We start from the raw sequence: 25,073 nt of genomic DNA on the forward strand, positions 1-25,073 counted from the left end.
GCCGCGCCCACGTGCTCGGCCCGTCCCCCCGCTCGCGTATCTGGCCGCTGATTGGGCCACGTCGGGGCAGTGGCCTCCGAGTCAGCCAATAGGCGGCAGCCACAGAAGAGTCTGTCTGCAAAGTCGGGACGCGGGTGCCTATAAAAGGCGCCCGAGGCGGGGGCGCGCGCCCCAGAGACGTGGACTATCGTTGCGGAGACTACCGGCGGCAGGGAGGCCGCTTGGCAGGCATCTCGGAGCTCAGCCGAGCGCGCAGCGCAACCGACATGGAGGCCGAGCCCGTCACACTGCTGGTGAAGAGCCCCAACCAGCGCCACCGCGACCTGGAGCTGAGCGGCGATCGCAGCTGGAGCGTGGGCCACCTCAAGGCCCACCTGAGCCGCGTCTACCCCGAGCGCCCGGTGAGAGGGGACCCCCGACTCCCGCTTCCAGAGCCCCCCTAGTCCCCCTAACCCCGGCTCTCCATCCCTCCCGCCTCCCTAGAGTCCCCCTGGGGATGCCACGTCGCTTCCCCTTTCCCTGTATCTTCTTCCTTCGCCGGCCTTCCCCCAACCGCGGGTGCTCACCTGGTCACTTCCCTCACAGCTGTGGTCTCCCCTTCCTTGCCCTACGGCCGAAGGCGTCCCCTCTCCTGGCCCAGTGGTTGTCACCTCCTCGTCATAGGCCGCCGTCGCCTCGCCTTACTGACGGCCCGATTTCCCCTGTCACCTCACTTCCTACGTCCCCAAACCCTGACGGCTGTCATCCTCCTGTCCCACCTTCCCGGACCCCTTATCAGTTCTTTTGACCTGGCTTCCAGCCTTAGCCAAGCCGCTGAAACAGCAGTTTGACCTTGGGTGAGTCATTTCACCCTTCAAGCCTCAGTTTTCCCCAAAACGGCAGGGCGACTAGGAGTTCCTCATTAGGATTGCATCCAATGGATAGAAATAAGAAAACATTAATGTGCAAAATGAGTTTTCCGAATGAAGCCTCTCATTGCGGAGAGGAGAGGGCAGCTGCCAACCCCAGGCCACTGGCTAGAGAACCCCGGTGAGCGCCCAGGCAGTGTGTGTTTAAGGTCCCACACCCAGGAACAAGACGTGGCTCTTCCCCTTCCCTGTTCACCTTCCGCCATGGGCTCCTCCCTGCCGCGCTGGAGTCCGCCGCCTTTGCTTAGTCCCTGGGAGGAGCCGGTGCACTTTCTGGTAAAGAGTGGTTTAGAAGGGACATGGGCGGAAAGAGTCTGCTTGAGTCTGGGTTTTCGACTTGGGTCCCTCCATTAGAGACTTCCTTGCTTTGTTTTGGTTGACAAATTTGTCAATATCACCCTTAGTACCGCCCCCCTTCCCACCACGTGATAGAGGCTGTGCGCTGGACCTTCCTGTATTTACTTTCTACTCTAATATTATGTAAGTGTCAGCAGTGCTCTTTACTGTCCATAAGTGTAATTCTCCATCAAACAGGAGAGGGCATCAGGGCAAGGAAAGATTGTGAAATTGTTCCTTCTTATCTGAACGGTTGCAGTGTGTGGTGGCTCATGGGTCAGCTTGTTTTCGTTTCATATTTGTTCAATATTGAATGTCGAAGTAAGTTTTCCTACCGAGTTGTTTTGAAATTTGCTTATTTGTTTGCATTCACCTTGGGACTCTGTGCACTTTTGCCAAAGTTTCTTCCAAGAAGGGGAGACCGTGTTGCTGTGAGAATGGCTGCTAGGTACACACACTGGCAACGCGGGTGTGGCCTCTAGTAGTGTCATTTGGTAAAAGGCAGTGTTTTGGAGGAGAGTTTTCCTGAGGGCTTCCCTGGGTGAGGAATATCACTCCTAGTAAGTCTGAAGACCCAAAAGTTGTAAATAAAAGGTCTCCCAGGTAGGTAAATTTGTGTTTAAAAATTATGGCTGGAGAATACTCATTTGTTTTCTAATGTGAGAAGCCTTACTTTATAATAGTTGCTTAACTCTTTTTATCAAATCAGCCTCTGTCTGGAGAAAGACCCTGTCAATTCAGGCTTTTAACAAGTAAAACAATTTAAGTCACAGGCAGCTGTGGTTTTCAAACCTTTTCCGGTGTGGAACCCTTTCCTATAATACAGGACCCACCTCTACAGTAGTATTTTACAAAATCAGGTGCATAGCATTTGCCATTGAAGTCAGTGAGAAGTGGTGAGCACAGCATCCAATATAGTTCTGTAGTTCGTTTTAGTTGCACAGTTGTAAAATAAGCAGGTAAATAGATGCAATTATTGTTTTGTTTGTTTTAAACAGCTTACTTTATAATCTTGGGCTACGTGACAGGAGCAGCTTTATTCTAAGTTTTGCACAATTTTGGCAAGAATAGGTTAGCAAGCTGGTGGTGTACTGCCTTTGGTATATATTCTTTGAGGGCATTATATTTAAAGTTTTTAAATAAATTAAAAGTAGATTTTAAAAATGATATTTGTATAAAAGTGTGTAAAGTCCCTGTAGTTTTAAAATCGTTGGAATGGAAAAGAGGTTGGAATCTGGACTCTGTAGCAGCTGGTGACCTTGGACAAGTCAATTTCAGACCTTCCTCCCTTAAAACAGCAATACAAAAATCTCACAGGATGGTTGTGAAAATGCTACCCACACACCATGTCCTCTATAACTGCATTTGTATGTCAGGAGATGTCTTTTCGAGGGCTTAAGTTTAGAATTGCTTCATGTTATTTTGGGACAGTGCTGGGTGGTTTGGGCGAAGGCTGACCTTGGGGGCTGTTGGAGTTTTCTCAGAGGCTAAACACAGGTTTTGAAGTTAGTTGCTGTAGGAGCTGCACATCGAATTTGTTTGTCGTGGCAGAATGCAATTTCTCTGGGTGTTAGGAAGTCAAGTAGGTTGCTATGGGTTTTGTGAACTGGAAATAATTTGCCATCCTAAATGTATTCGCATGTTAGGGACCAGTTTAAACTTAAGCACTTTCTAAATGTTTTGTATATGGGGCCTTTGAAGAAATGCTTTCCTGTAATGCCAGGGGAAAAAAACACACATATTTAAATAGTTTGAATAAAACAGTGTCTTCCGTGTTTGGGTGCCTGCAGGGTTTAAACGCTGACCTGTGCTGCTCTTTCTTTTCATGGTAAGCGCCCGGAGGACCAGAGGCTAATTTATTCTGGGAAGCTGCTGTTGGATGACCAGTATCTCAGGGACTTGCTTCCAAAGGTACATCACTTACATGTGAACATTTGAGTGTTTTGCAGCTCTTACCAGGTTGAATTCAGGCCCTAAAGTTCCTCCATATTACTTTTAGCAGGAGAAACGGCACGTTCTGCATCTGGTGTGCAATGTGAAGACTCCTTCAAAAATGTCAGAAGCCAGCACAAAGGTATGTCTGCTTCATCACGATTATGATAACCTGTGTCTTTCAGACTCAAGGGATAAAGGAAGCCAGATGAAACTCCTCAGAGAGATTTTTATAGCCTTTTTATCAAGTAATATTCCCACCCACCCCCACCCTCCACCGCCACCGGGAAGAATCAGGAATTAGAAACTGTTTTCAATACAAATGAGTTTCTCATAATAATAGGGTGGACGCTGCTGTCAGCGTTATGGTGGAAAGGGGAGTTCCGTGTATGTCACCCTGTCTGCAGGGACATGATTTGACCTTCAGTGGCTGCGCATCCAGATCACTGAACCAACAGGCACTCTAAACTGAGGTTTTTGTTGAATTTAGCACATAATGAGTTTCTTCTAAGGAACCGTTAATTTTTATAAGAGTAAAAAAGTGAATATATTTTCTCCGGAAATGTTTACTGTGGTTATTTATTTTGTTAGTTGGATAGGAAAAAGCCAGCTCTATCAAGTAAGCTCTATAAATTTATGTCTGACAGAGTCTTTATTTTCATTTCACAGTGTCGATTCGAATATACAGCATTAATAAATGTGTTAATAAATAAATGTGGTGATGTACCCTAAATTGCATTACATCTGTATTTCCTGAAATATCTGAACATAGCATAGGAAATTCTTTCCTTTAGGTTGCTGGCTAGGTTTTATCTATGAATCTTGTTAGTCAAATTTAATTTCTTGCTTTAGTAAATGTAGCACCATAAGATATACAGAGCACTATCAAGAATCTTTCTCTCCAGTGATAACTTCATCGGAAGAGTTTAATGAAACTATAGCATAGTTACTCTAGGAAAAAATATGAATGAAATATATATTGAAGTCATGTTGAACAAATTTCAGAATATATTTTACATAACATTGCATCTATTTAATCTTGTCAAGTTCACAGCAAAATAATTCTTTTAGCTCGATTTCAGCCAGTTGCATCAGACCCTTTGTTCTCTTGTTCATATTACACTTATTTAGGTTGCTGAATCCACAGAGCAGCCCGCTGGTCTTCGTCAGGGACAGTATCCTGGGGATTCTTCAGGTGATGGTGTAAGGCCCAGAGAGGTCCTGCGGAACCTTTCTCCCTCTGGATGGGAGAACATCTCCAGGTGAGTGTTGCAATAAAGAACCAGCTTTATACAACAGGAATGTGCCTCATTTGTATAAATTTTAAGGATAAGGTGTGTTTACACTGTATAGTCACAGAACTTTAAAATGTACAGAGCGTTGCTTATAAGGATTTCACTTTAAAGAGCTTTTATGTATTTAACTTCTTACTACATACCCTTTTAGGAACATAGAAAAAAGTGGGAGACCCATGTATTGAAAATGTAGGCATATCCCCTCTACAGGGCTGTGCTTTGCACATGCCGACCTCGTGATTAATGCTGCTGCAGGGAAAACCGCTGTTAGAAGCATCATGCAGCTGCTTTGCTGAGTGGCCTTGTGCTCTGTCAGTCATAACAATGGGTGACTAAAGGTGAAGACGCTATTAAGAAATGCTCTGCCAAGGACTGTGCTGTGGTGCTAGTCAAATTTAATTTCTTTAGAATGATTCAAGCTTCTCTTTAGAGCAAACGCCAAAAGTGACTAAATGCTCAGATGTTTAGATTTCATAGCTCCTGGAACACTTTATTATGAAAGCGCCTGTGGGAAAAAATAGTGTATTAATGACGAGTTGAAATTCTGTAACCCACCCCACCCGCCAATTCCTCTGCCCTCCTTTTCCTAGTAGTTTTTAATACTTGATTGTTGATAAAGCCAGTTTGGGGAATGAGGTTTTTTTTTTTAATTAATGAAAATTTCAAATGTACATAAAAGTAAAGGGAACTTTATAACGACTGAGCATATAATCGTCACCCAGGCCCCAATAATGAGCAAAGTTGTGCCACACTCATTTCATTTATTGCCCCTCCCCTTTTTCCCTGACCTATTTCAAATTCCCAGACATCATGTTATCTCACCCCTGCATACTTCACTGTACAACTGTAAAAGCCCTTTAGATATCTCGCAGATCTGCAGTGCCACCATCATCAGAGCTGACAATAGCGCTCGCTTATCCTCTCATTCTCTGCACTGTAATTTTTTAATGATCAACGACAGTGTCATACCAAAACCTACTTGTATTAGAATACTCTTCTAGAAATACTCTGGGCATGGAATTTGGACTGTCAGCATATGAATTGGATAATAATTGGATTCATTATTGGATAGAAACATTTAAAACGGCTTCCCTTCTGGCTATACGACTTGAGAATTGAGGCCCGTCTCCGACTATGAATTTCACCGTGATAAAATTTATGGGTTTCGTTGAACAACTATCTGTTGAGCAGCCCTTGCGTCTAACTTTAAGGAAGTGAGGTGGCCAGCAGATGACCACTAACCAACTCCTGGTCTTCCCGCAGTTCTGTGAGTTGCTCCTTTGTGAGTGTGCCACCAAAGGAGTTTGCTTAAGGCTCACAAAGCCACTGACGAGTCCCACAGGCCCTGCCTCCGGTGGTTGGTTTAAGCTTGTGTTGCGTGGCACAAGGAGCTGGTTTGGTGTCACACAGCTCTTGCTTCCAGCCCTGCTGCTTACTAAGCTCAGTGATCTCGTGCAAGTAAATCTCGTTTTCCCTGAGCCGCAGCCCGGCTCCTCTCTGTAAAATGGGGGAGACCTCCATCCTCACGGGGTTGTCGGGATACAGCGAGATAACAGCCAGCAGCCTGTACAGGGCACAAGTGGTCAGTGAGCAGCCGTGGGTGATACCGCATACACACTTAACTGTTTCCTATATAGATTCAGATCTAGAGGCGAGGGAAAGTGAGTATTGGGGGTAGCGGGGGTTTCCTTCAAGACAGGCTTTGGGAGAAATGTGGCTTTTTAGAGCTGCTTTCTAAAGGATGAACGTGGGTTTAGACCTGCAGTGAGACTTCGCAAATCGTAAGCGGCGGGGTGGGGGGATCCACTTAGCCTGCTCGCTCGTACAGCCGCATTGCCTGGGGGTCTGGGCCGCAGTAGGAGGGCTTCGTCAGCCAGCCCTTCGTGCTTGTGCCACAGCACATCACACGGTAGTCTGTGTCTAACGGTCATAAAGCCCATTTTTCTGTCTCTGATTTGCATTTCTGATTGTAATTTAAACTTCGTTTTCACTTATTCATACTAAACCAACTCAAACTGAGTATTTTAAAAATTCTTTCATAGGCCCGAAGCTGCCCAGCCGGAGTTCCAAGGCCTGGGGCCTGGCTTCTCAGGCTACACAACCTATGGGTGGCTGCAGCTCTCCTGGTTCCAGCAGATCTATGCACGGCAGTACTACATGCAGTAGTGAGTCCTTCCCTGCCATGCAGGGGTGGGGTGGGGGGAGGACTGAGGGGAATCCCATCCACGTTACCTGTGAAGTTAGGGATGTGGGCATGAGTGTGTTTTCATCTGTTTGTGCAGAGCCCTGCTCTGTCTGGTTCTGTGGGTGGAGTAGAGTATCAATGATACCTGCTGCCTAATTTGTGTATTGATACAGGGGTGCATAGTTCGATGACTTCATTTGGAATATGTTACTTTCTTTTCAACGCGTGGTGTCTTTAAAGTTTTGTGAAAATTTTAATTTGCTGCTGCACCATGCTGATATAGTAGCCTTGATGTTTAATTCCAGATGAAGTTTATCATGTGGCTTCTCTCAGGAGTAAAAAAGTCTCATGTATAGGTATGACTGTTAGTAAAGAAGTTCTTTGCTAACTTAAAGAAGTATTAAGTTTGTATGTACCTACTCATAATGCTTAACTGTAAAAGCCCCCTCCATGAACAAGGAGATGAGAACCACCGTCTTCACGCTGCTTCGCTCTCAACAGTATCTGCCGCTGTCGTTTCCATTTCAGTTTAGCGGCCACGGCTGCGTCGGGGACTTTTGTTCCCTCTCCAAGTGCACAAGAGATACCTGTGGTCTCAGCGCCTGCTCCAGCCCCGATTCACAACCAGTTTCCAGCGGAAAACCAGCCAGCCAATCAGAACGCTGCTCCTCAAGTGGTGGTTAATCCCGGGGCCAATCAGAATTTGCGGATGAATGCACAAGGCGGCCCCATCGTGGAAGAAGATGATGAGATAAATCGAGATTGGTTGGATTGGACCTATTCAGCAGCCACGTTTTCCGTTTTCCTCAGCATCCTCTACTTCTACTCCTCCCTGAGCAGATTCCTCATGGTCATGGGGGCCACCGTGGTTATGTACCTGTAAGCAGATGATTTCACTTGTCTTTTATTCCTTTACCTCAAATTACACGTCATGGTGACTCAAGCACTTACGGAGCATGTACTATGTGCCAGGTGCTGTTCATGTTGCTGGGTTCCAGTGATGAATAAAACATAGCCCCTGCCTTCAGGAAACTGACAAGCCAGTGGGAAAGTCCGGGAGGTGGAGAGACGGCAGGTCTCTGCAGATGGGCCTTGCTGGGAGCTTCTAATCAGGGTGCCGCTCTGACTAGTGGAGGGGAGTGAGGGGGACCTCATCTAATGAGAGGACCCTGAAATTCTTAAGTCTCACTGTGAGGTTAGCTAAGATGGACTTCTGTATGCTTCCTTTGAAGGCATCACGTTGGGTGGTTTCCATTTAGACAGAGGCCGGTCCAGAACTTCCCAAATGACGGTCGTCTTCACGAAGCCGTAAATCAGGACCCCAACAACAACTTACAGGTATGGCACTTCTGGTGGAGCCTGCGAGCTTGGTGTGAGATGCCAGGCTCTCAAATCCGTAACTTTCAAATATCTGGTGTCATCGTTTACCCTTTTATAAAGCTAAGTCTTTCAAGTTTTTTTTTAAAAATTATTCTTAGAACAATAGCTACTTTTAAAACATTAAATGTGTCATAGCGTCCATCAGGTATTTTTGTCATGTGGCAGTTTGTATTTTGGCGTACGTGAATAACATTATTTTAAACTCACTATTTTGAGTGTTCAGTAGTCCATAACAATGTGTTAGACTGTGGAAACTGCTAATGGATAGTCATTCTCATTAAGGATTGAGAGCATAAGTATGTCTCACAGAATAGAGTTCCTGGAAAATAACACACAGAGGTAGAATTTTTATAAGGCAGTTTAATGCGTAATTCTAAAGGATATTGTTTTAAAATATAAATCGGCACCCTAGTTTCTATTTTTAGAACACTGGGTTTCCATTTTTAGCTTTTTTAAAACTCAGAACACTGCCAAAATTAGAAGACTATCCATATTTAATAAAGAGCTTAACTTAATTTACTCATTTAATAATAGTCGAAGATCTCATTACTTCATTTGTTCTGATATTTGCTGCTGGGAATATTCAAAACTATGAGACTGTCAGCAGCACAGCTGGCCCGAGAGGGACCGCCGTCCAGCCTCGGACATCATCCTCCGAGGTCCTGCCTGCCTGGCTGCTTCGCACCTGGCGCGGGCGCCCAGGGAGTCACTCTGCCGTTGCCTAGCGCTGTGGGTGTTTATCACGGTCCTAATTGTTTTCTCATCATTTCGTTCCCTGTAGGAAGGTCCTGATCCTGAAGTCGAAGACCCCAACTATCTGCCTCCGGACAGGGACATACTGGGTGGCGAGCAGACCAGCCCTTCTCTCATGAGCACAGCCTGGCTCGTCTTCAAGACTTTCTTCGCCTCCCTTCTTCCAGAAGGCCCCCCGGCCATAGCAAACTGATGCTGTTTGCTCTCTGGCTGCCGGAGGCTGTGACAGGCATGGACTGCGTCCTTTGACTCCAGCTGGATTTCTTCACCTGGACATGGCAACGGCACAGAATTAGTAAAAGAACCAGCAAGGAGGATGATATATGCTTTTGTGATCAAACAAAAGCAGAAAATAAGACACGAAGCCATGATACAAATTGATGAACAAAAATGCCTAAGGCTTCTCATGTCTTTATTCTGAAGAGCTTTAATATATACTGTATGTAGTTTAATAGGCATTGTAAGTAGAAGGCGTTAGTGTCGCATGTTTATGCCTGAGGAATTTTTTCAGATGTGTGTGTTTGCATGTGTTTGTACATAGATGTCAGATGCAGAAATGGTTCTGCTGGTACGATTTGATTCCTGTTGGAATGTTTAAATTACACTAAGTGTACTACTTTATATAATCAATGAAATTGCTAGACATGTTTTAGCAGGACTTTTCTAGGAAAGACTTCTGTATAATTGCTTTTTAAAATGCAGTGCTTTACTTTAAACCAAGGGGAACTTTGCGGAGGCGGAAACCTTTGCTGGGTTTTCTGTTCAATAAAGTTTTACTATGAATGATCCTGGCAGAGGCTCTTAGCAGTTTACTCTGGGTCCTTTGTACTGGATCGCCAACAGTTGACTTGCTGATTTTTAAGTAACCTGCATGTTTTGCTTCTTTTTACGGAAGCACAGTTTGTACTACTGAAGAACGACAAGGTAAGGCCATGCGAGTTTTAATTTACTACGAATGTCCTTGCGTTTGCCCTCATTTCCTGATTTAAACAGTACGGGCTTATGTAGTAACCCGTCCAAGTTCAATTCCACAAATCGGTGGCATCAGGTATCCTCCACCCTGGCAATTCCGAGGTGGTTTTACCTGCTGCAGTGTTGTGCTTTTGTGAGCTGAGCTTTTGTGACTCCAATCCTTTAATTACTAGTTTTGCGACTAATCTTAAAAGCCAAGTTCTGTGTATCTTTCACATGAATGATGTTACAGTTTGAATGCTGAAGGCCTGGACCGTGTTCTTCTCGGCAAAGCAAATCAGCTTCTTGTATCATGGTTGTGATCGTTTAAATTATTCATTACTGGAAATATTGCTACGTCACATAGACGTTCGTTAAAATATCCATAACAAGATGCTGGGGAGATACAAAGGTGTTTTGCGTATGGTTGTGTTTTAAAAAGCCAGCTAAGATAATTACGTAGGGAGTTAGGTGGTATAAAGTTTCAAATAACACTACGTCCGGAACAGAGAAGCTGTCTGAAGGCAGTGACCACTGACAATCTATGAAGCCAGTATTTGCTTGAAGGAAGAAGTGGTTTCAGATTGGAGTTTTACAAGTGAGGAAGTGGGTCGGAAATGATGGAGTTCGAGGAGCTGGAGAGAGGAGTCACAGCTAAAGCAAAAGCATAGCCGAGACTTGTCCCTCTGTCCCCAAAGCGGGATTTTTGCCATGCTTGGTGATTTGTGAAAGTGACCAGTAAGAGTTCACACTGAGGCTTTGTTTTTTTAGCAAGAGAAAATAACCAAATTTATTGCATACATATGTATGGGAACCCCACATACAGGAGAGGTTCAGAGACGGAAAGGGAATGTGGGTTTATAAGATGTCCTGAGTTAGGGATGATGTAATGCACCCTGGGGGCCTCAAAGGGTCATTGCAGGATGATAAGAAGAGCAGAAGTTTAATAAATAGAGGTTTGTCCTGCCCTGTAGATAGATGAAAAGAGGTGATCTCTGACAACCACTTATGGACAAGTCCCCTCATCCAAGTTCTTCAGCTGGTTAAGGGAGGGACAGAAGTTTCTCTTGAGCCTATGGCTAAAGTTGTCTTTAGATCAAAACAATCTGCAAGCCACAGAGGCACATCTTGGGGCATAACTTTGAACCCCCACCGTTCCCTCCTCTGAAACTTGCCTGGCTGTTTCACATTCCAGAAGTTGAGTTGGTAGATGGTTCTATATCTCATTAAGCCAGTCTCACTCAGTCTTGACAAAAGTTCAGTTCAGTTAAAGTTGCATCTCATTTCGGGAGGCAGTGATGCTGGTGGGCTCCCAAATTTAAGCCTACGGTACAAGCTGTCGGGCATTTAATAGGAGACATCTCTATGGAAACAGAAGAAAAACAAAGGTTAATGATTGGAGCAGACTATAATCTCAGTTTTGAGTTCTGATGGGAGGCAGTCAAGGAGATTTCTAGATGTCTTTGTCTCAGATCATCTTCAGATGGAGTGAAGGCAGGCAGTAAATCTGCGAGATTCTCCTGGTCTGCAGCTTGACTGGTGATCTTTCTGCAACAGGCACAAAGCTTGTTCACAGATGAAGTGTTGTGATCTCTCCGAAGTTTATGTCATGTCGTCCCACTTTGGCTTGCATGGCTTTGGGAAAAGGGCAGTTTTAGTTAGTGATTCCAGGCCAAAGGATGGGAAAATGAAGATGTTAGTTCAGAGGGTTACAGCCAAATATTTAAGAAAACTAGAAAAATTCAGAGTCCAGTCGAGTTTCTAGGTAGAAAATTAAAAACTCAAAGACAAGGAATGACATTAGAATCTGGCATCTACAAAGGTATTTATAGTTTCTATTGAAACAATTTTTCTCTCCCAAATCACTTTCATGTTATTACCAAAGATAGCCATATTAAGACTAATTTATTAGCAAAATAGGTCTAGTTTCAGTAAACTTGGCCTGATTATTTGTATAAGCCCAACAAGAATTGTAATTAACCACACAGGCTCTTTTAAATCCGCTTTGCTGGAATTTTCCCTAAGGAATCTTCAGATTGAACTTTAAAAGGCCTCTTACTACCAGAAAAGGCAAAGCAAGGACTTGCCATCAGACACTGCCTACAATATCAGGTGAATAACTCTCTTCCCGAGGTCTCCAAAATATTCTGAGTTTCTCTCTTTGTATCTCCCAGGAAGCAACCTTCATTCCTTACCCGGAAAGATGTAAGCAAGGCATCAGGCTGTTTTCCCAATGCATGTTTATTGGCTTCCAAAGTCAATCTTAATTCCTTAAAGCTTTCTAGCCACATCCGTCTATTCGTGTCTCTGTCAAATATGATATTCCAATCAAAGCCTTGGTGATAGAACTAGTTTTCCAAATGTGTCCCGTTATAAGGAGAACGGGACGCAGATTCTTATTGAACTTATGCAAGTAACCACATTGCCATGAAAATGAGAATACTCATAAGAGGGATCAAATTCTGGAGGGATTGAGTAGGGAGAAAAAAAGTTTTCGATACTTCTTACAAAGGTGTAATTTACCAAATTGCTGTCATAAGTAGTTTAAGAGAAACAAGTTTCCTTTTATCTATAAAACAAAAGATTTTAAAGATCAGTATTTTAAATAAAAAATCATAAAATTGTAACCCTTCTCATCAGTTCATTCAGTCCTATGTAATTAAACTTCTGCTTGAATTCAGTTTTTCTATTAGTCTTCTCAGCCCTGCCTGATAATCGAGGTTGATAGGGTCAGTGGTAATTGCAAGAAGTTTGCAAGGTTGTCAATGAAGGTCCATGGGATTTGCTCAGTGAAGTGGGTACCCCAATCACTAGAGATTTTAGAAGGAAACTCCAAGTGGGAAACACATTTCTAAGAGTTTCTTTGCCATTGTAAAAGCATCAGCCTTGTGGCGGGGGCTTCAAATAATCTAAAAAACACATATGTATACTTATAAGAACATATCGATAACCTGGACTAAGTGGCAGTTGAATGAAGTTCAGCCCAAAGGGACTATGGTGGATGAAGGAATGCAAAAACTGAAAAGTGCCAGGGAGCCGAGAACAACCACGCAGCCATGTGGGTCTCCTGTAGCCCCAACTATTCACTGAACTGGCAGTGAATAGTTTTAGGAACAGACTATTGCCATGTTACAAGAACATCAGGATGGCAAACATCTGGCAATGAGGGGTCGTTTTTGCAAAAACAGAATGGACTTCATCCACATGTGCCCCAATTTTGATGGCAGACATCTTATGCCAGGACATTTCAGATTTTCAGGAATTTCACATATATTTCTGGAACAGTTATCATGAATATAATTATTTATATTATAACAATACGATATAATCACTTCCTTATTACAAAGCTTCCCAATTTAGTAATTTTAGTCTATCAAATAGGCCTAATTAGTTTAATACTTTTGCAAGGATAGAAAAATCTTTTTAGGTTCCAGGGACCCTTCTGAAATACCTCAAGGTTATTCCTAGACCATGACTCTATTTATAATTAAAATTTTGAGAAGTTTGTCAAAATATATCAAAAAGTTTGGACATTTGACTAAATAGGATAAGTCATTATGAAGCAATATTTAATTGTCCATTTAAGCAAATGATGATAGAAGATTTGAAGCACAAATACAGAAGTTTACATAATTGTTAGCAAAACTTAGTTCTTGCTATTGAGGAGATTTAGTGTTCTTAGGTAATAAAGAACCTGATCAAGACAACATAAAACCCAGAAAATTATTTTGGTAAAACACAAGATCTTTGCTTTCTAGGCAGAAAACCTTTTCATAATATCAGTACTGGGCTAATAGTCCTTTACAGCAGAGACAGAAGACCAAACTTTTGCATCAGCCAACTTTTGATATTTAAATTCACTTGATTAAATTTATTTCCGTCTTATTCAGCTTGGTCTCACAGAAAATTTCTCAAGATTCCTTTTTCATAAACTTTCTATAACTTTCTGTGTCCTTTTTAGTACAGTCTTGTTCTCTCCTTCAGAAATAATCAGGACGAAATTACTTCACTTTCCTTAACAAAAACACATCTCCGTATCTCATACCATTCGAAGGCCTTTTTACATTCTTGGGTGGAAAAGCCTAATTCTTTTCAGAGGAGGGGACATTACCATTTGGCGAGAGGCCTGGAATCCCAGGCAGCTGGCAGTGCCCTCTTGTTTCTAAATGAGTGGGGCCTCTCTCCCTGGGGAGTCAGGTTGTGATGATTAGACTCCAGATTCCATGGGCCCAAAATAGTCCCAGGAAGGTGCTCCTGCGGACAGCTGACAAGTGTTCAGATTGGCCCGAGCCCCACTAGGGCAAAGCGGGGAACCTTCTGGCAATAGATACGGCTTAAGATGACTAACAGGTGGGGGACACGGCAGAAATGTCAGTGCTTCCACAACAGTAGCTAAATGTAGTATAATAATGGACTACAGCCCACTAGTAATACTGAGGAAATTATTGTTTTGGATCTCCATTATTAAGCAGCAATTAAATAGCTAAGAACCAATAAAATACTCCCGAATTTCAGGCCAGGCCACAACGGCTTATTAAGTTTGCATTTTCCAAGGTGTGTTTTTTTGAATACTAGCTCTAGAGGAGAAACATTCCAAAAATGAGCTCAGGGTCAAGTAAACTTGGAAGCCTCATGTTAATCTAAGTTCATAGGTTCCTTTAGTCTGGGACCTCTGGGGCCGTTAGTATGCTGATGTGCCTAGAGGGGGCGTGTGGTCTGCAGCCTCTCCCTGTGAACAGGCCTAGGGCTGAGCTGAGGTTTGGGGAAATGCAATTAAGTTAACATCGATCGACACCTTGTTTGGCATTCTAAGTAGCAAACGGATACTTGGTCAGAAGTGACATATTACATAGTAACCGTGGAGATCAATGAAGTAACATTTTGCATAGTAACAGTGGAGATCAATATTCTTTGTATAGCCAGGAAGGAGATAAGAAGCCATAATGTCCACAGTCTGATTGACAAGGGAGAGGTTCCAGGTCATCTTTGCCAGTAGAAGCTGCCTTTTCACCCATTTTTAAGGAAGCTAACCCTTGGCCTGCAGAACTGTAATAGCCTCCCCCTGAGGTAGTTACCTCAAAAGACACTGCTGACTGTCTCAGAACCTACTCCCACCCCAGCCCACTTTACTTCTAGACCCGTAACTAGATTCAAGTCCTAGGAGGCTTCAAAGCGTGAGGTACCATTTATATCTGCAAAGACCTTATTTCCAAATCAGGTTATGTCCCAAGGTTCTGGATGGACATGAATTTTGGGGGACACAACTCAATCCGTAACAGGGAGAAATGACTCCACCTGGAGACATTGACCTGGAAGTGAGGACTATTTTGAATTTCTGGTGCCCCTGAAACATCAGGCAGGGAAGGGAGTTACTCTTTTGGCTCGGGCGATTGATATGGATTATCGAGAGGAAATTAGGCTGCTCCTACGCAGTGAAGATAAGGAAGAGGATTCTGAGGTGCTGATTTCTCAGGCTGTCACTTAGTACTGCCATAGCCTGTGACTAAAGTCAGTGGAAAACTACAACAACCCAATTCAAGCAGGACAACTAGTGGCTCAGGCTTCTCAGGAGTGAAGTTTTGGGTCACCTGACCAGGTAAAGCACCATGACCAGCTGAGGTGCTTGTCGAGGGCATGGAATACGAGTGAAGGAGGTCGTTATATGCTGACTACATAGGACCAGTTGCAGAAATGAGAACTGTCATTGCCATGAACATTTCTTCCTTATTTTTTATGCATATGTTTGTACAGTCATACGCAACCTTCTATATTATATAGAGATATGTAATGAATATAAAGCAAATACTTTTGTTTTCTTCTCTCTCCTTATTTAACATAAGATGAACTAATGAGGGTTAACATTATATCATGGGATTTAAGTCACAGGATATTAAGGAGAAGAGTGACCGTCACCCGAGGACTTGGCGTCCTCTTCCGGGGAGAGGGTCAGCATGTTTTTGGTTATGCACTGGATAGCCGTGTCACATCAGATGAAAGCATGACTTTGTTATCGTCTTTATCTGGAGAACCTGGGAATGGTACTTTGTTATCGTCTTTATCTGGAGAACCTGGGAATGACAAAGGGCGAATTGCAATGGTTAGTTTTGTACATCAACCTGGTGGGGCCCAGTTATTCAATTAAACACTAATCTAGGTGTTGCTGTGAAGGTATCTTGCAGATGCGATTAACAGCTACAATCCGTGGACTTTAAATAAAGGAGATTGTCCTCGATCATCTGCACGGCCCCATCCAACTCGCTGAAAGGTCTAACCAAAGAGCAAAGCTCAGATTTTCTTGAGGAAGAAGCAATTACGCCCATGGTCTATACCACCAGCTTCTCCTCTCAAGTTCTCAGCCTGCCCACCTGCCCTCTGATTTCAGACTTGCCTAACCAGCCTCCACAATCAGGTAAGTCCACTCCTTGAAACAAGCAAACAACTAATCTATCTCTCTGTTTCTCTGGTAGAACTCTGACCGGTAAAGGTTCCCAGCTCTGGAGGTTATAGAGTCCAGCTCTATATCCTTGTGCAGCATATCGGCCAACGGGGGTTGCTTCCAGGCAGGCTGCATTACTGACATTGTAAAAAAAAAAAAAAAAGACACGTATGGCTCAAAATTCAAAAGGCATAGAAGTCCCCCACCTAGACACCCAGCTCCTCCCAGAGGCAGCCCATGTCTTCAGGGGTACTTAGTGCATATCAAGCAAAAGACTATGTATAGGACTCTTTATTGGGTCCGTTCCCTTTATCTCCTTGGATGCAAAGGACAGAAATCAACATTTTTCCAGTTTACAGATGAAAAGCTGAGGTTCAGAGAGAGCCAATGACCAATCCGTGGTGACACAGTGAGTGACTTGGGGACCGGCTAGACCCTATCCCTGACTCCCACTCACGCTTGCGAAAACCCTGGGCACAGAACACAGACCTTGTAGTCGAAGTCCTGGCTCTCATGTCCACCGGCTGCATCATCTAGAATAAGTTATGGCACCTCTCTGAGCTCGCACCCCTCACCTATAAAATGGAGAGAATAGTTGATAGCTGCTTATGGGGCCATCATGAGAAGGGACTAAGATAAAGTGTGTAAAGAACTCAGCACAGTACTTGGCATTTCTGCTCTAGTCAACAAGTATTTATTGAATGCCTACTACGTGCCAGTGCCTACTATGTATGGATACAATTGCTCAACACAATAAAAGCATAGGGAGGCTAAATACAATAATCTCTAAGCCAGAAGATCCCAAAATGAGAGACACGTGCCTCTGGGGGGATGCAAGATGATGTTACATGGTACACAGATGCAGCATTAAATACCATGGAATACCCCAATATTCCAAGTTGCAGCGAAGGGAAGCCTCGATGGTAGAGTATCTTTAATACCCACAAAGCTCTCTTCCTTTTTAAATTGAATTTTAATTTGCATGCAACAGCAGGCCTCCAACTTAGGGTCATTGTCTAGGAACGGTTTCTGGCAAGAATATAACATCTTTATTCATTGTCATATTTTGGCTTCTTTCTATTTATGATGAGTGATAAACTTTATTCTTAGATAAAGTTTACTTAAGTGAAAAGAAAATGAATGCATTTTTTAAAAAAAGTATTAAAGAAACAATTATCCAGATATATAGAAGAAGGTGCAAATGGTCAGGGGAGATGAGCAGAGGCCGGGTACCCTGGTTAGATGTCCGGCTCTGAAACAGGATGCCTGGGGGGCTGCAGCAATCAGGGAAGACTCTGCTGCCCCAGAAGAGCTTTCTGTCCCGTGGAGGTGGGCAGACACGCACATGTGAGCTCCAGGCCTCTGCTGCCCAGGAACCATGCTTGCTATCTCTCTCCTGACCCAGGCCCTGCTGGCAGCACCCAGGCCGGCTCCAAAGACACTTCGTACCAGGCAGGCATCGTGTGCCTGCGGTATAAGTACCACCACCAGCACTCTGTGCAGGCATCTGTCCACTGTCTGTCTGTCCACCCAGGGCCCCTTCCGAGGGTGCCCCCTGGGCACAAGGCTCCCTGGCCAGGGCTGCCACACTTCAGCACAGAGACAGACCTCACCTTCAAGGTCAAGCTCTTTGGTGAGAAGGTCCCTGTGCGGGTGCAAACAGTCAGATGTAGGGGTTTGTATTTGTCTGGGGTTCGAGTTAAGGTTCAGAGCAGAGCCAGGTTGGAGGGAGAAGGTTAGGATGTTGGGGATCATTCTATGGCTGAGGTCAGGTGTCAGCATGAGCCCAAGATGGGGAGGCTCTGTCACGGACAGATATGTGACCTTGACCAGCTCCCCTCCCCTCTCTGGCCTCAGCCTCTTGCTCAGTATGATAAGGGCACAGGGAGGTTAAATGCAAGGATCTTGGCACTAGATCCCAAAGTGTGAGCCCCAGGACCTTTATACCATGGTCTGGGGGAGGCGGGGCTTACTGTATGGCTGGGTTCGGGGACTGCCATTTGACTAAGATCATGGGGTTCCTGTGTGTCAGGGTCCAGAGGCTAGGGTACGACCCAATCTCTGGGCAGGGGATGAGGACAGGGGACCAGAGCAGGGGCCAGAGCTCTCTCTGTGTCCCCTGAGCATAACAGTCTAATTTACACCAGAGCGAGGCCCTATCCCAGAGATGCTGAGCCATGGCCAAGGCTGGGGTTGAGGGCGGGGCCCAGATCTGCAGCCTCTCACCACTGCCCTCCCTTCTAGTCAACCAAGAGACCACCAAGGTGACTTGGACAGTCTTCTGGTCAAGTAGCTACCCAGATATCAAGGGCAGGAGGCCATGATAACCCTTGGCCAAGTCCACTATGGCCTGTACAAGTGAGTCAGGCCAGGGGTGTGGACAAGCTGGGTATTAGGAGGGAGTAGCCTGACACTTGCCCCAACCCCCAGAGAGGGCAGCCCTGAGAACTCAAACCTGTCCGCCTGACTTGGTACTGAGGGTAGAAGCCTGGTACTGCTGCTACCACCACCCCGCAGCCATGCCTCTTCACCCTACACCCACCCCCGCCCTGGCCCAGTGCCCCTGTGGGCATTTAGTGCAGTGTATCAACCTCTCCAACAGTCCAGTGAGATTCAGGCTTTGGAAGGGCCCTTTTCCACTACCCTGGGCAGATGGAGGTCTTACTTGGGGTAAAGGGAGGCCAGGTAGACAAATGTCTTGGCAAAGTGACTCTCCTGACTTGACCGAGGCTGAGAGTATGCTTTGCAAACAATATCTCCTGTATATTCATCACATCCCCCTAAGAGCCCTGCTCACCAAACAAGGAAATAGGAGCTCAGAGAGGTTAAGCAGCCTGGAGGTCACACAGCAAGGCAGGTTCAGATTCAAAGCCAGGTCTTGGCACAGTTTGGTGCCTGGAACATCATCCACCCCGGGACCTCTCAGGCGGCAAGGGAGCCTGGGCCCCTGTCTGTGTGTCTGTCTGAGGCCCCAGGGGTTGGGAAGACACTGTTTGGGGACCTTATCTTTGTCCTAAAACCAGCCTCCTTCTCCCGACCCTCACAAACCAGGCTCAATACAGGTGGATCCTGCTTTACACGGGTAACCTGGTGCGGGAGTCGCCGTAAACGTTTTCTAGCCACTAGAGGGCGCTGGTGATGCTAAAATGTCGCTTTGCCTTCTGTGGGAGAAGCTCCTGCTGTACTAGGGGTTCGAGTGGGGCTGTTCCAGGTTCAGTGGGGCTGTCCCAGCCCTTTGCTCTCTGTGTGACCTTCGGTCTCAGTTTCCCTTCTGTAAAATGAGGATAAAGCCATGCTAGACCTGCGTCACAGAGGCCAGAGATGGCAAAGTTGCCTGAAGAAGTTAAAAGAGAGATTATCCTTAATACATCTTCAATAATTCCCTAAGACCCAACGACCATGGAATAGATTTCATTACTATGTGAGCGATATCCAAAAGAGACGTGGGTGGAGTAGGGATAATATGTTATCAGCCGTGGTTGACATTGGGCGAGGCTGGGTGACAGGAACGATGAGGAGTCTTTACACTGTACTGAAGGCAGGTGAGGAATCCGCGGTCTCGGGTGGGCCTGAGGAAGGATCTGTGCCACAGGCGCACGATCAGAGGGGAGTCTCAGTGGGGACCCCCGGAGGCAAAGATCAGAGGGCAGAAACGGGAGGCAGAGAGGTAGGCGCTGGTGAGGCACATGCGGACTCTGGGAGCATGGCGGCAGAACACCACGCAGCAAAAGCGGCCACCGTGTCCCAAGCGGCCACCGTGCCCCAAGCGGCCACCGTGTGGCACACGCTGTGCTGCGGATTCGCGCGCATTTCCTAGTTTGATCTTCACAGCCACCCCCATAAGGGGGTCACTATTGTTGTACCCACCAGAGAGGGAAATGGCTCAGACTGTAGAGCTGGGACTCGATCCCGGATCTGCTCCAGCCCAGACCCTGCAGCATGAGCCGCGGCGACAGACTGTGCCCGCGCGGAGAATCCAGGCGCAGCTGTCGTTTCTCCTCCGCTCCGTTCAATTCTATCACATTCCTTGTCGAGAGAACAGTATAAGGAACTCTCCTTCTACCTATGACCCAGCTTCACCCAAAGTCCATCACGGCCAATGATACTTTATCTTTACGCCACCCACGTCTAGTTTGGATATCAGTTACATATTAATGAAATCTATTCCATGGCCATTGGGTCTTAGGGAATTATTGAAGATATATTAAGAATAATCTCTCTTTTAACTTCTTCAGGCAACTTCGCCATCTCTGGCCTCTGTGACATTAAGTCTAGCATGGCTTTATCCTCATTTTACAGAAAGAGAAACTGAAGCTCAAGGTCACACAGAGAGCTGCTTATGTGTCCTGCTCCCTCTAGGGAGGCAGGGAGGCTGGACTCCAAGCATTGGCCTCAGTGGAGAGGGAAGGCCATGCAGACAGAGTTCTGAGGCCACCAAAGGAGGTCCAGCCTGGGAAGATTCTGGGGTCAAGGACACCAGAGCTGGCTACACTCCTGGCTGGCCTGGACACTGCCCACAGGCCACGTCTGCCCTAACATAGAGCTGGGGGCTCTGCGGCCTGCAATCTGGCAGTGTGAAAATCGATGCCCCCGACTACCTTCTATCTATCCATAAGCTGCTCCTGCACTTCCAAGAGAAGTGTGAGTATGTAAGTACATCGTCTCTGCGGCCCTCGTGTCGCTACTGAGAAAATAGATAAAATGCAAATCTAAATGTGGGACTAGCCTGTGAGGGTGGGAGCCACATCTGTGTATTCATCCCATGTAGCGATTGGCACGTGGCTGGCATTCAGGAAACATCTGTGGAATGAACGAAAGGCCAGCTGGGAGGAGCCTCTAGTTCCGAGTGCAGCTCTCCTCAGTTTCCTCCTCTAAGCTCTGGGCGGGATGCTTTCCAAAGCTCCTCTCAGTCTTCCGGACGCTGGCTCCCAGGTGCATTAGAGACACGTGGGAAGGGCAGGGGAGGAGTCCAGGCCACACCCAGCTTTCTCCAGGGGATTTCCTCTACAAGTTCTCAGAAGACATCTCTCTCCCCACCTTCTTGCCCAGATTCCTGAGGGGCCCCTGTGTGCTGTATTTCTGGATCTCTGAGCAAGTCCTCGACTCCCTGGCCAAGGCTGCCTTCCAGGAAGGCCACGTCACACTCAGCCCGGCCAGGAACAAGTTCAAGGTGAGTGGGGTGGGCCTAGCTGCTGGGGAATCCTGTCCCTGACACCCCACCCTCTCCCTGTCGTTTCCTTCTGAGAGGTGACCTCCTACCGCCCCTAATCTTTCTCTGTCCCTTCTTTTAAAAAAAAGAAAATTTATTTTAATTAGTTTCAAGTATACAGTACGTCGGTTAGACATCTATATAGTTCCTAACAGGGGCCATGCGGATCTTCTCTGTATCATTCCAGTTTTAGTAATGTGCTGCCGAAGCGAGCACTTTCTGTCTCTTCTTAGACAGCAGTGGAAACCTAGGGCTTCCACACCAACCCGGAAATCTTTCAGGAGTTAACTGCCCCTCTCCCTGCCCACACACCACCCAACCTGGGTTTTCTCTCGTGCACACTCAGTCCTGCTCTAGTTTCAGAAGCCCCCACACAGCCAGTCACAACGACAGCAATTGTCGTCGATGCTTTATAGTTACTGCTTCATTCAGTGCTCATGCGAGCTCTGTGAGCAATGCCCTTGATGGCCTTCACTTACACACGGGTGTTAGTAAGTGGCAGAGCTGAGTTTGAGCCCAGCTATAAGGTCCCCAAAGACTATGCTCCATGCCCCTGCCGGGTGGGCATTAGCCAGGCCATAGGGATTTGTGGGAGACTGGAACCCCACGATCGACCCCAGGTTCAGAGTCCCAGCGATAGGACGTGACTGTCAATTACTTTTAATTCCAAAGCCAGTCTCGGGCGGGCTCCTTGGAGCTCGCAGCCTCTGCCTGCTCTGTCCAGTGGCAGTGCTGTCCACCATCCACTCCTCGGTGCAAGGTTCCACTAAGAACTCATGATCCTTCACCTCCAACAGCCCCTCCCCCTTTCTGGGTAAGCCTCCTTCAGCTTTCTGGTCAACTCAGTTTCTCCCCCACCTGGATGACATCCTCAGTCCTTCTCTCCCACCCTCAAATTTCCAGCTGCCCGCTCCTGTCTATCTCCCACCTCCCCCTCCACAGACAGCCTTGCCCTCTACTTCCCAGAATGCTGGATGATGCCATCAGCAGACCCCCTCCCTCAGCTTCCGGCTCCCAGTCATTCTGACTCACCTGTCCGCCTGCTCTCCAGCACCCGTTCCAACAGAGCACAGTCCTTCTTCCCTTCTGAACTGCAGCCTAGCTTTCCAGCCCTTGAATTCAGCTCTGTGAATGACTCTCTCCCTGCAAGTCTGCAGCTCAGAATCTCGAGCACGCCCTCGACCTGCTCTCCTCCCCCCTCCCCATTACTGAGTCCTGTCCATCTTATGTCCTCAATACGTCTAGAGTCTGTCCACTTTTCTCCGTCTCCATCTCCACCCTAGGCCAGCCTACCATAATCTCTTGTGGGGGCCTCTGAGCGGATCTCCCTGCATCCTGACGTCCCTTGTAATCTGTTCCTCACAGGAGTCTCAAGAAGCAAAACCAATCATTCACTCAGCTGCTTAAAACTCATCAAGGATAAGAGTCTTAGGATAATGGCGAAATTCTCTGACATGGACTCCAGGGTCCTGCATTTTCTGACCCCTATCTACCTCTTAATCTAGTTGTTTCGGACTTGGTATAATTGTTCAGTTTACGGAGTAATGTCTTTCATCTGCTCTGGAAATTTCTCAGTCGCTCTCTCTCCAATTTTTGCCCCTCCTCTATTATTTTTCACTCTTAACTTCTTGAATTTTCGTTAGACACGTGTTGGGCCTTCTCATTCCATCTTAACACGTCTCTTATTTGCTCTGCCACGGTTTCTATCTCTTTTTATCCCTGCTAAATTCCGGATCATTTCTTCAAATATTTCTCTCCATTCACTCTTGCTTTCTACGGCTGTGTCTAATCTCTTTACTCATTCCCTGAGTTTTTTCCTTTCATATAATAATTTGTATTTCCGGAAAGTCTATCGAGTTCACTTTCAAATCTTAAGTGTTCTCCTCGCCCCCCGCCCACCCCATCTCCCAGTCTTATGATTTCATTACAGCTCTATTTCTTTAATCATGGAAAAATCAGTTCCTTTGTTGTTTCTTCCAGGTCGTTCTATGACGTCCAGTCTTTGGGTTGCTCATCCTCCTGTTGCTCGTGTTTGCTCGATCTCTCACGTGGTGGATGGTTTCCTGGTGTTGTTTGTGATCTGTGGCTTCTTGGAAGCTCATCTTCAGTGGAATTTCTTGTTTTTCTTTCTGTGGACGGACTCTGTGGCCTGGATCCACTACGTTTGCTTCAAGAGTGGTTTGGCGCTTGCCCCTACCAGGAACCCAGTGGTGACATATCGCATTAGTTTGGACATGCTCTGCAGTTAACTTCGCAGCAGAGGAAGTCTGACACCGCACTGGCAGCACGAGGGTACGCTTCCGAGCCACACGTGCAGGGGCTTTGGTTTTCTATTTATAACTCCGAGCCCCAGCCAGCCCCTCCTGTGGCTTCCTTCGGCGGGTAGAGTTAAGTCTCCTTTTACTAAGGGAAGATGTCTTTTATTTTTTAGGGGAAATGTCTTAATTCCATCTCCCATGTCATTCCTCTTCCTCTGAGGGTGTTAGAACCCTCAGGCCCGTGTGGTTTGAACCCACATCCTCCTAGTCCTCCTGTCTCTGGGCCACCTACCCCACAATTTGGGCTCTCTGTTCCCTTTCTGTCTCCAGTATTTGGGGTTGTCTCTTTCTTTCATTCGAGCTCAGCTATGTATTCAATAAAACTTTGTTTTTGGTCATAATATAGCCATTGATTTAATTGTTTGATGGGGACAGGAGGCCTCTTTGAGGCCAGCCCCACAGTCTGCAAAATCAGAGATCCTGCCGACCTGCCCAGGCCACCTCAGGACACATTGCCCACCCCCTGGCTGCCTGCCCATTCCCTGCATTGGCCATGCCCCCTCCACAGGGCCTTTGCACATGCCCAGAGAGCTTTCTGTCTCTTTTCTGCCATCTGATTTCTCCTCATCCTCAGGGGAAGCTTCCCCCACCCCCCACTAGGTTAGATCCCCTCTCCGGGGCTCCCAGACCACAGCCTGGTGGTGCACCTCTCCTTTAAAATACTCATCGGGTACCATTTTACATTGAGTCCTGGGATTATCTGATGAACGCTGAACTTCCTGAAGGCAGAGATCATGTCTATTTGACTCTCCACTGTATCCCGCCTCCTCACCTAGGGCCGAAGCCTAGTTAGGATTCCATGAATATTATTTTTTTTTTAAAAAAAAAGCAGCAGCATCTTTTGGAGGGTTACCATGAGGCAGGATCTGTTCTAAGTTCTTTATGTGGATTAGCTCATTTAATCCTCACAGCAACCCTGCGAAGTAGGTGCTATCATCACCCTGTTGTGCAGATGAAGAAGATGAGGCACAGGAAGCTGAGTAAAGGCATCCACACCCCCGCCAGGGGAAGGGATGGCTTCACTATCACACGAAACAGAAAACCAAGGCCCAGGAAGCGCAAGAGTCATGCACGGGTCACTGGCAAATCAGTCGCGGGGTGGGGCCTACGGTGCAAGCCTCAGAGCCCAGCTTGGGCCCCAGCCACTGCCCCAAGCTGCTTCCTCTTTTTCTCAGCCCTGGGACCCCCAAGTCAACTTCATCCCTCCCATCTCCAGGGGCAGTGGCTACAGCTGTTCTGAGGGGGGTCCCTGTCCTGGCCATGGGACCCCCTCCACATCTCCCACAGCTTTCCGCGGTGTCCCCACCAACCAGGCCCAAGTAACAGCCCGAGATCTCCTGTCAGAACGAGGCTGTCATGAGCAGTTCTTC

General features: G+C 46.4%; 1 protein-coding gene, 1 long non-coding RNA gene and 1 other non-coding gene across 4 annotated transcripts; 1 reads left to right on the plus strand and 2 right to left on the minus strand.

The window, feature by feature from the left end:
* Positions 1–148: 148 nt before the first annotated feature.
* HERPUD1 (homocysteine inducible ER protein with ubiquitin like domain 1) lies at positions 149–9,580 on the plus strand. 2 transcript variants are annotated; one of them, XM_039880929.1, is made up of 8 exons: positions 149–401; positions 3,078–3,155; positions 3,244–3,318; positions 4,308–4,438; positions 6,514–6,636; positions 7,185–7,535; positions 7,889–7,994; positions 8,818–9,580. In XM_039880929.1, exons 1-8 carry the CDS (start codon positions 267–269, stop codon positions 8,980–8,982), a joined length of 1,164 nt encoding a protein of 387 aa, XP_039736863.1. In that variant the 5' UTR covers positions 149–266; the 3' UTR covers positions 8,983–9,580. The 2 variants fall into 2 exon arrangements, with proteins under 2 accessions (XP_039736863.1, XP_039736864.1); XM_039880930.1 differs by having other exon boundaries at positions 3,247–3,318.
* LOC120617312 (uncharacterized) lies at positions 9,478–22,644 on the minus strand. The gene is made up of 2 exons (XR_005656884.1): positions 22,418–22,644; positions 9,478–11,103 (listed from the first exon to the last, which is right to left on the minus strand). It is a non-coding gene; the product is annotated as an uncharacterized LOC120617312 (long non-coding RNA).
* LOC120617431 (U6 spliceosomal RNA) lies at positions 21,497–21,600 on the minus strand. The gene has a single exon (XR_005656912.1). It is a non-coding gene; the product is annotated as a U6 spliceosomal RNA (small nuclear RNA).
* Positions 22,645–25,073: the final 2,429 nt, after the last annotated feature.

The sequence above is a fragment of the Pteropus medius genome, unplaced genomic scaffold, assembly GCF_902729225.1.
Source record: "Pteropus medius unplaced genomic scaffold, Ma_sr-lr_union100, whole genome shotgun sequence".
Taxonomy (NCBI): domain Eukaryota; kingdom Metazoa; phylum Chordata; class Mammalia; order Chiroptera; family Pteropodidae; genus Pteropus; species Pteropus medius.

Bases quoted from the DNA above. Each gene is read 5' to 3' on its own strand.
- HERPUD1 (XM_039880929.1), top strand. From the start codon at position 267: ATGGAGGCCGAGCCCGTCACACTGCTGGTGAAGAGCCCCAACCAGCGC. The intron at 3,156-3,243 runs GTACATCACTTA...TATTACTTTTAG, and splicing joins TCAGGGACTTGCTTCCAAAG to CAGGAGAAACGGCACGTTCT. The intron at 6,637-7,184 runs GTGAGTCCTTCC...TTTCCATTTCAG, and splicing joins CGGCAGTACTACATGCAGTA to TTTAGCGGCCACGGCTGCGT.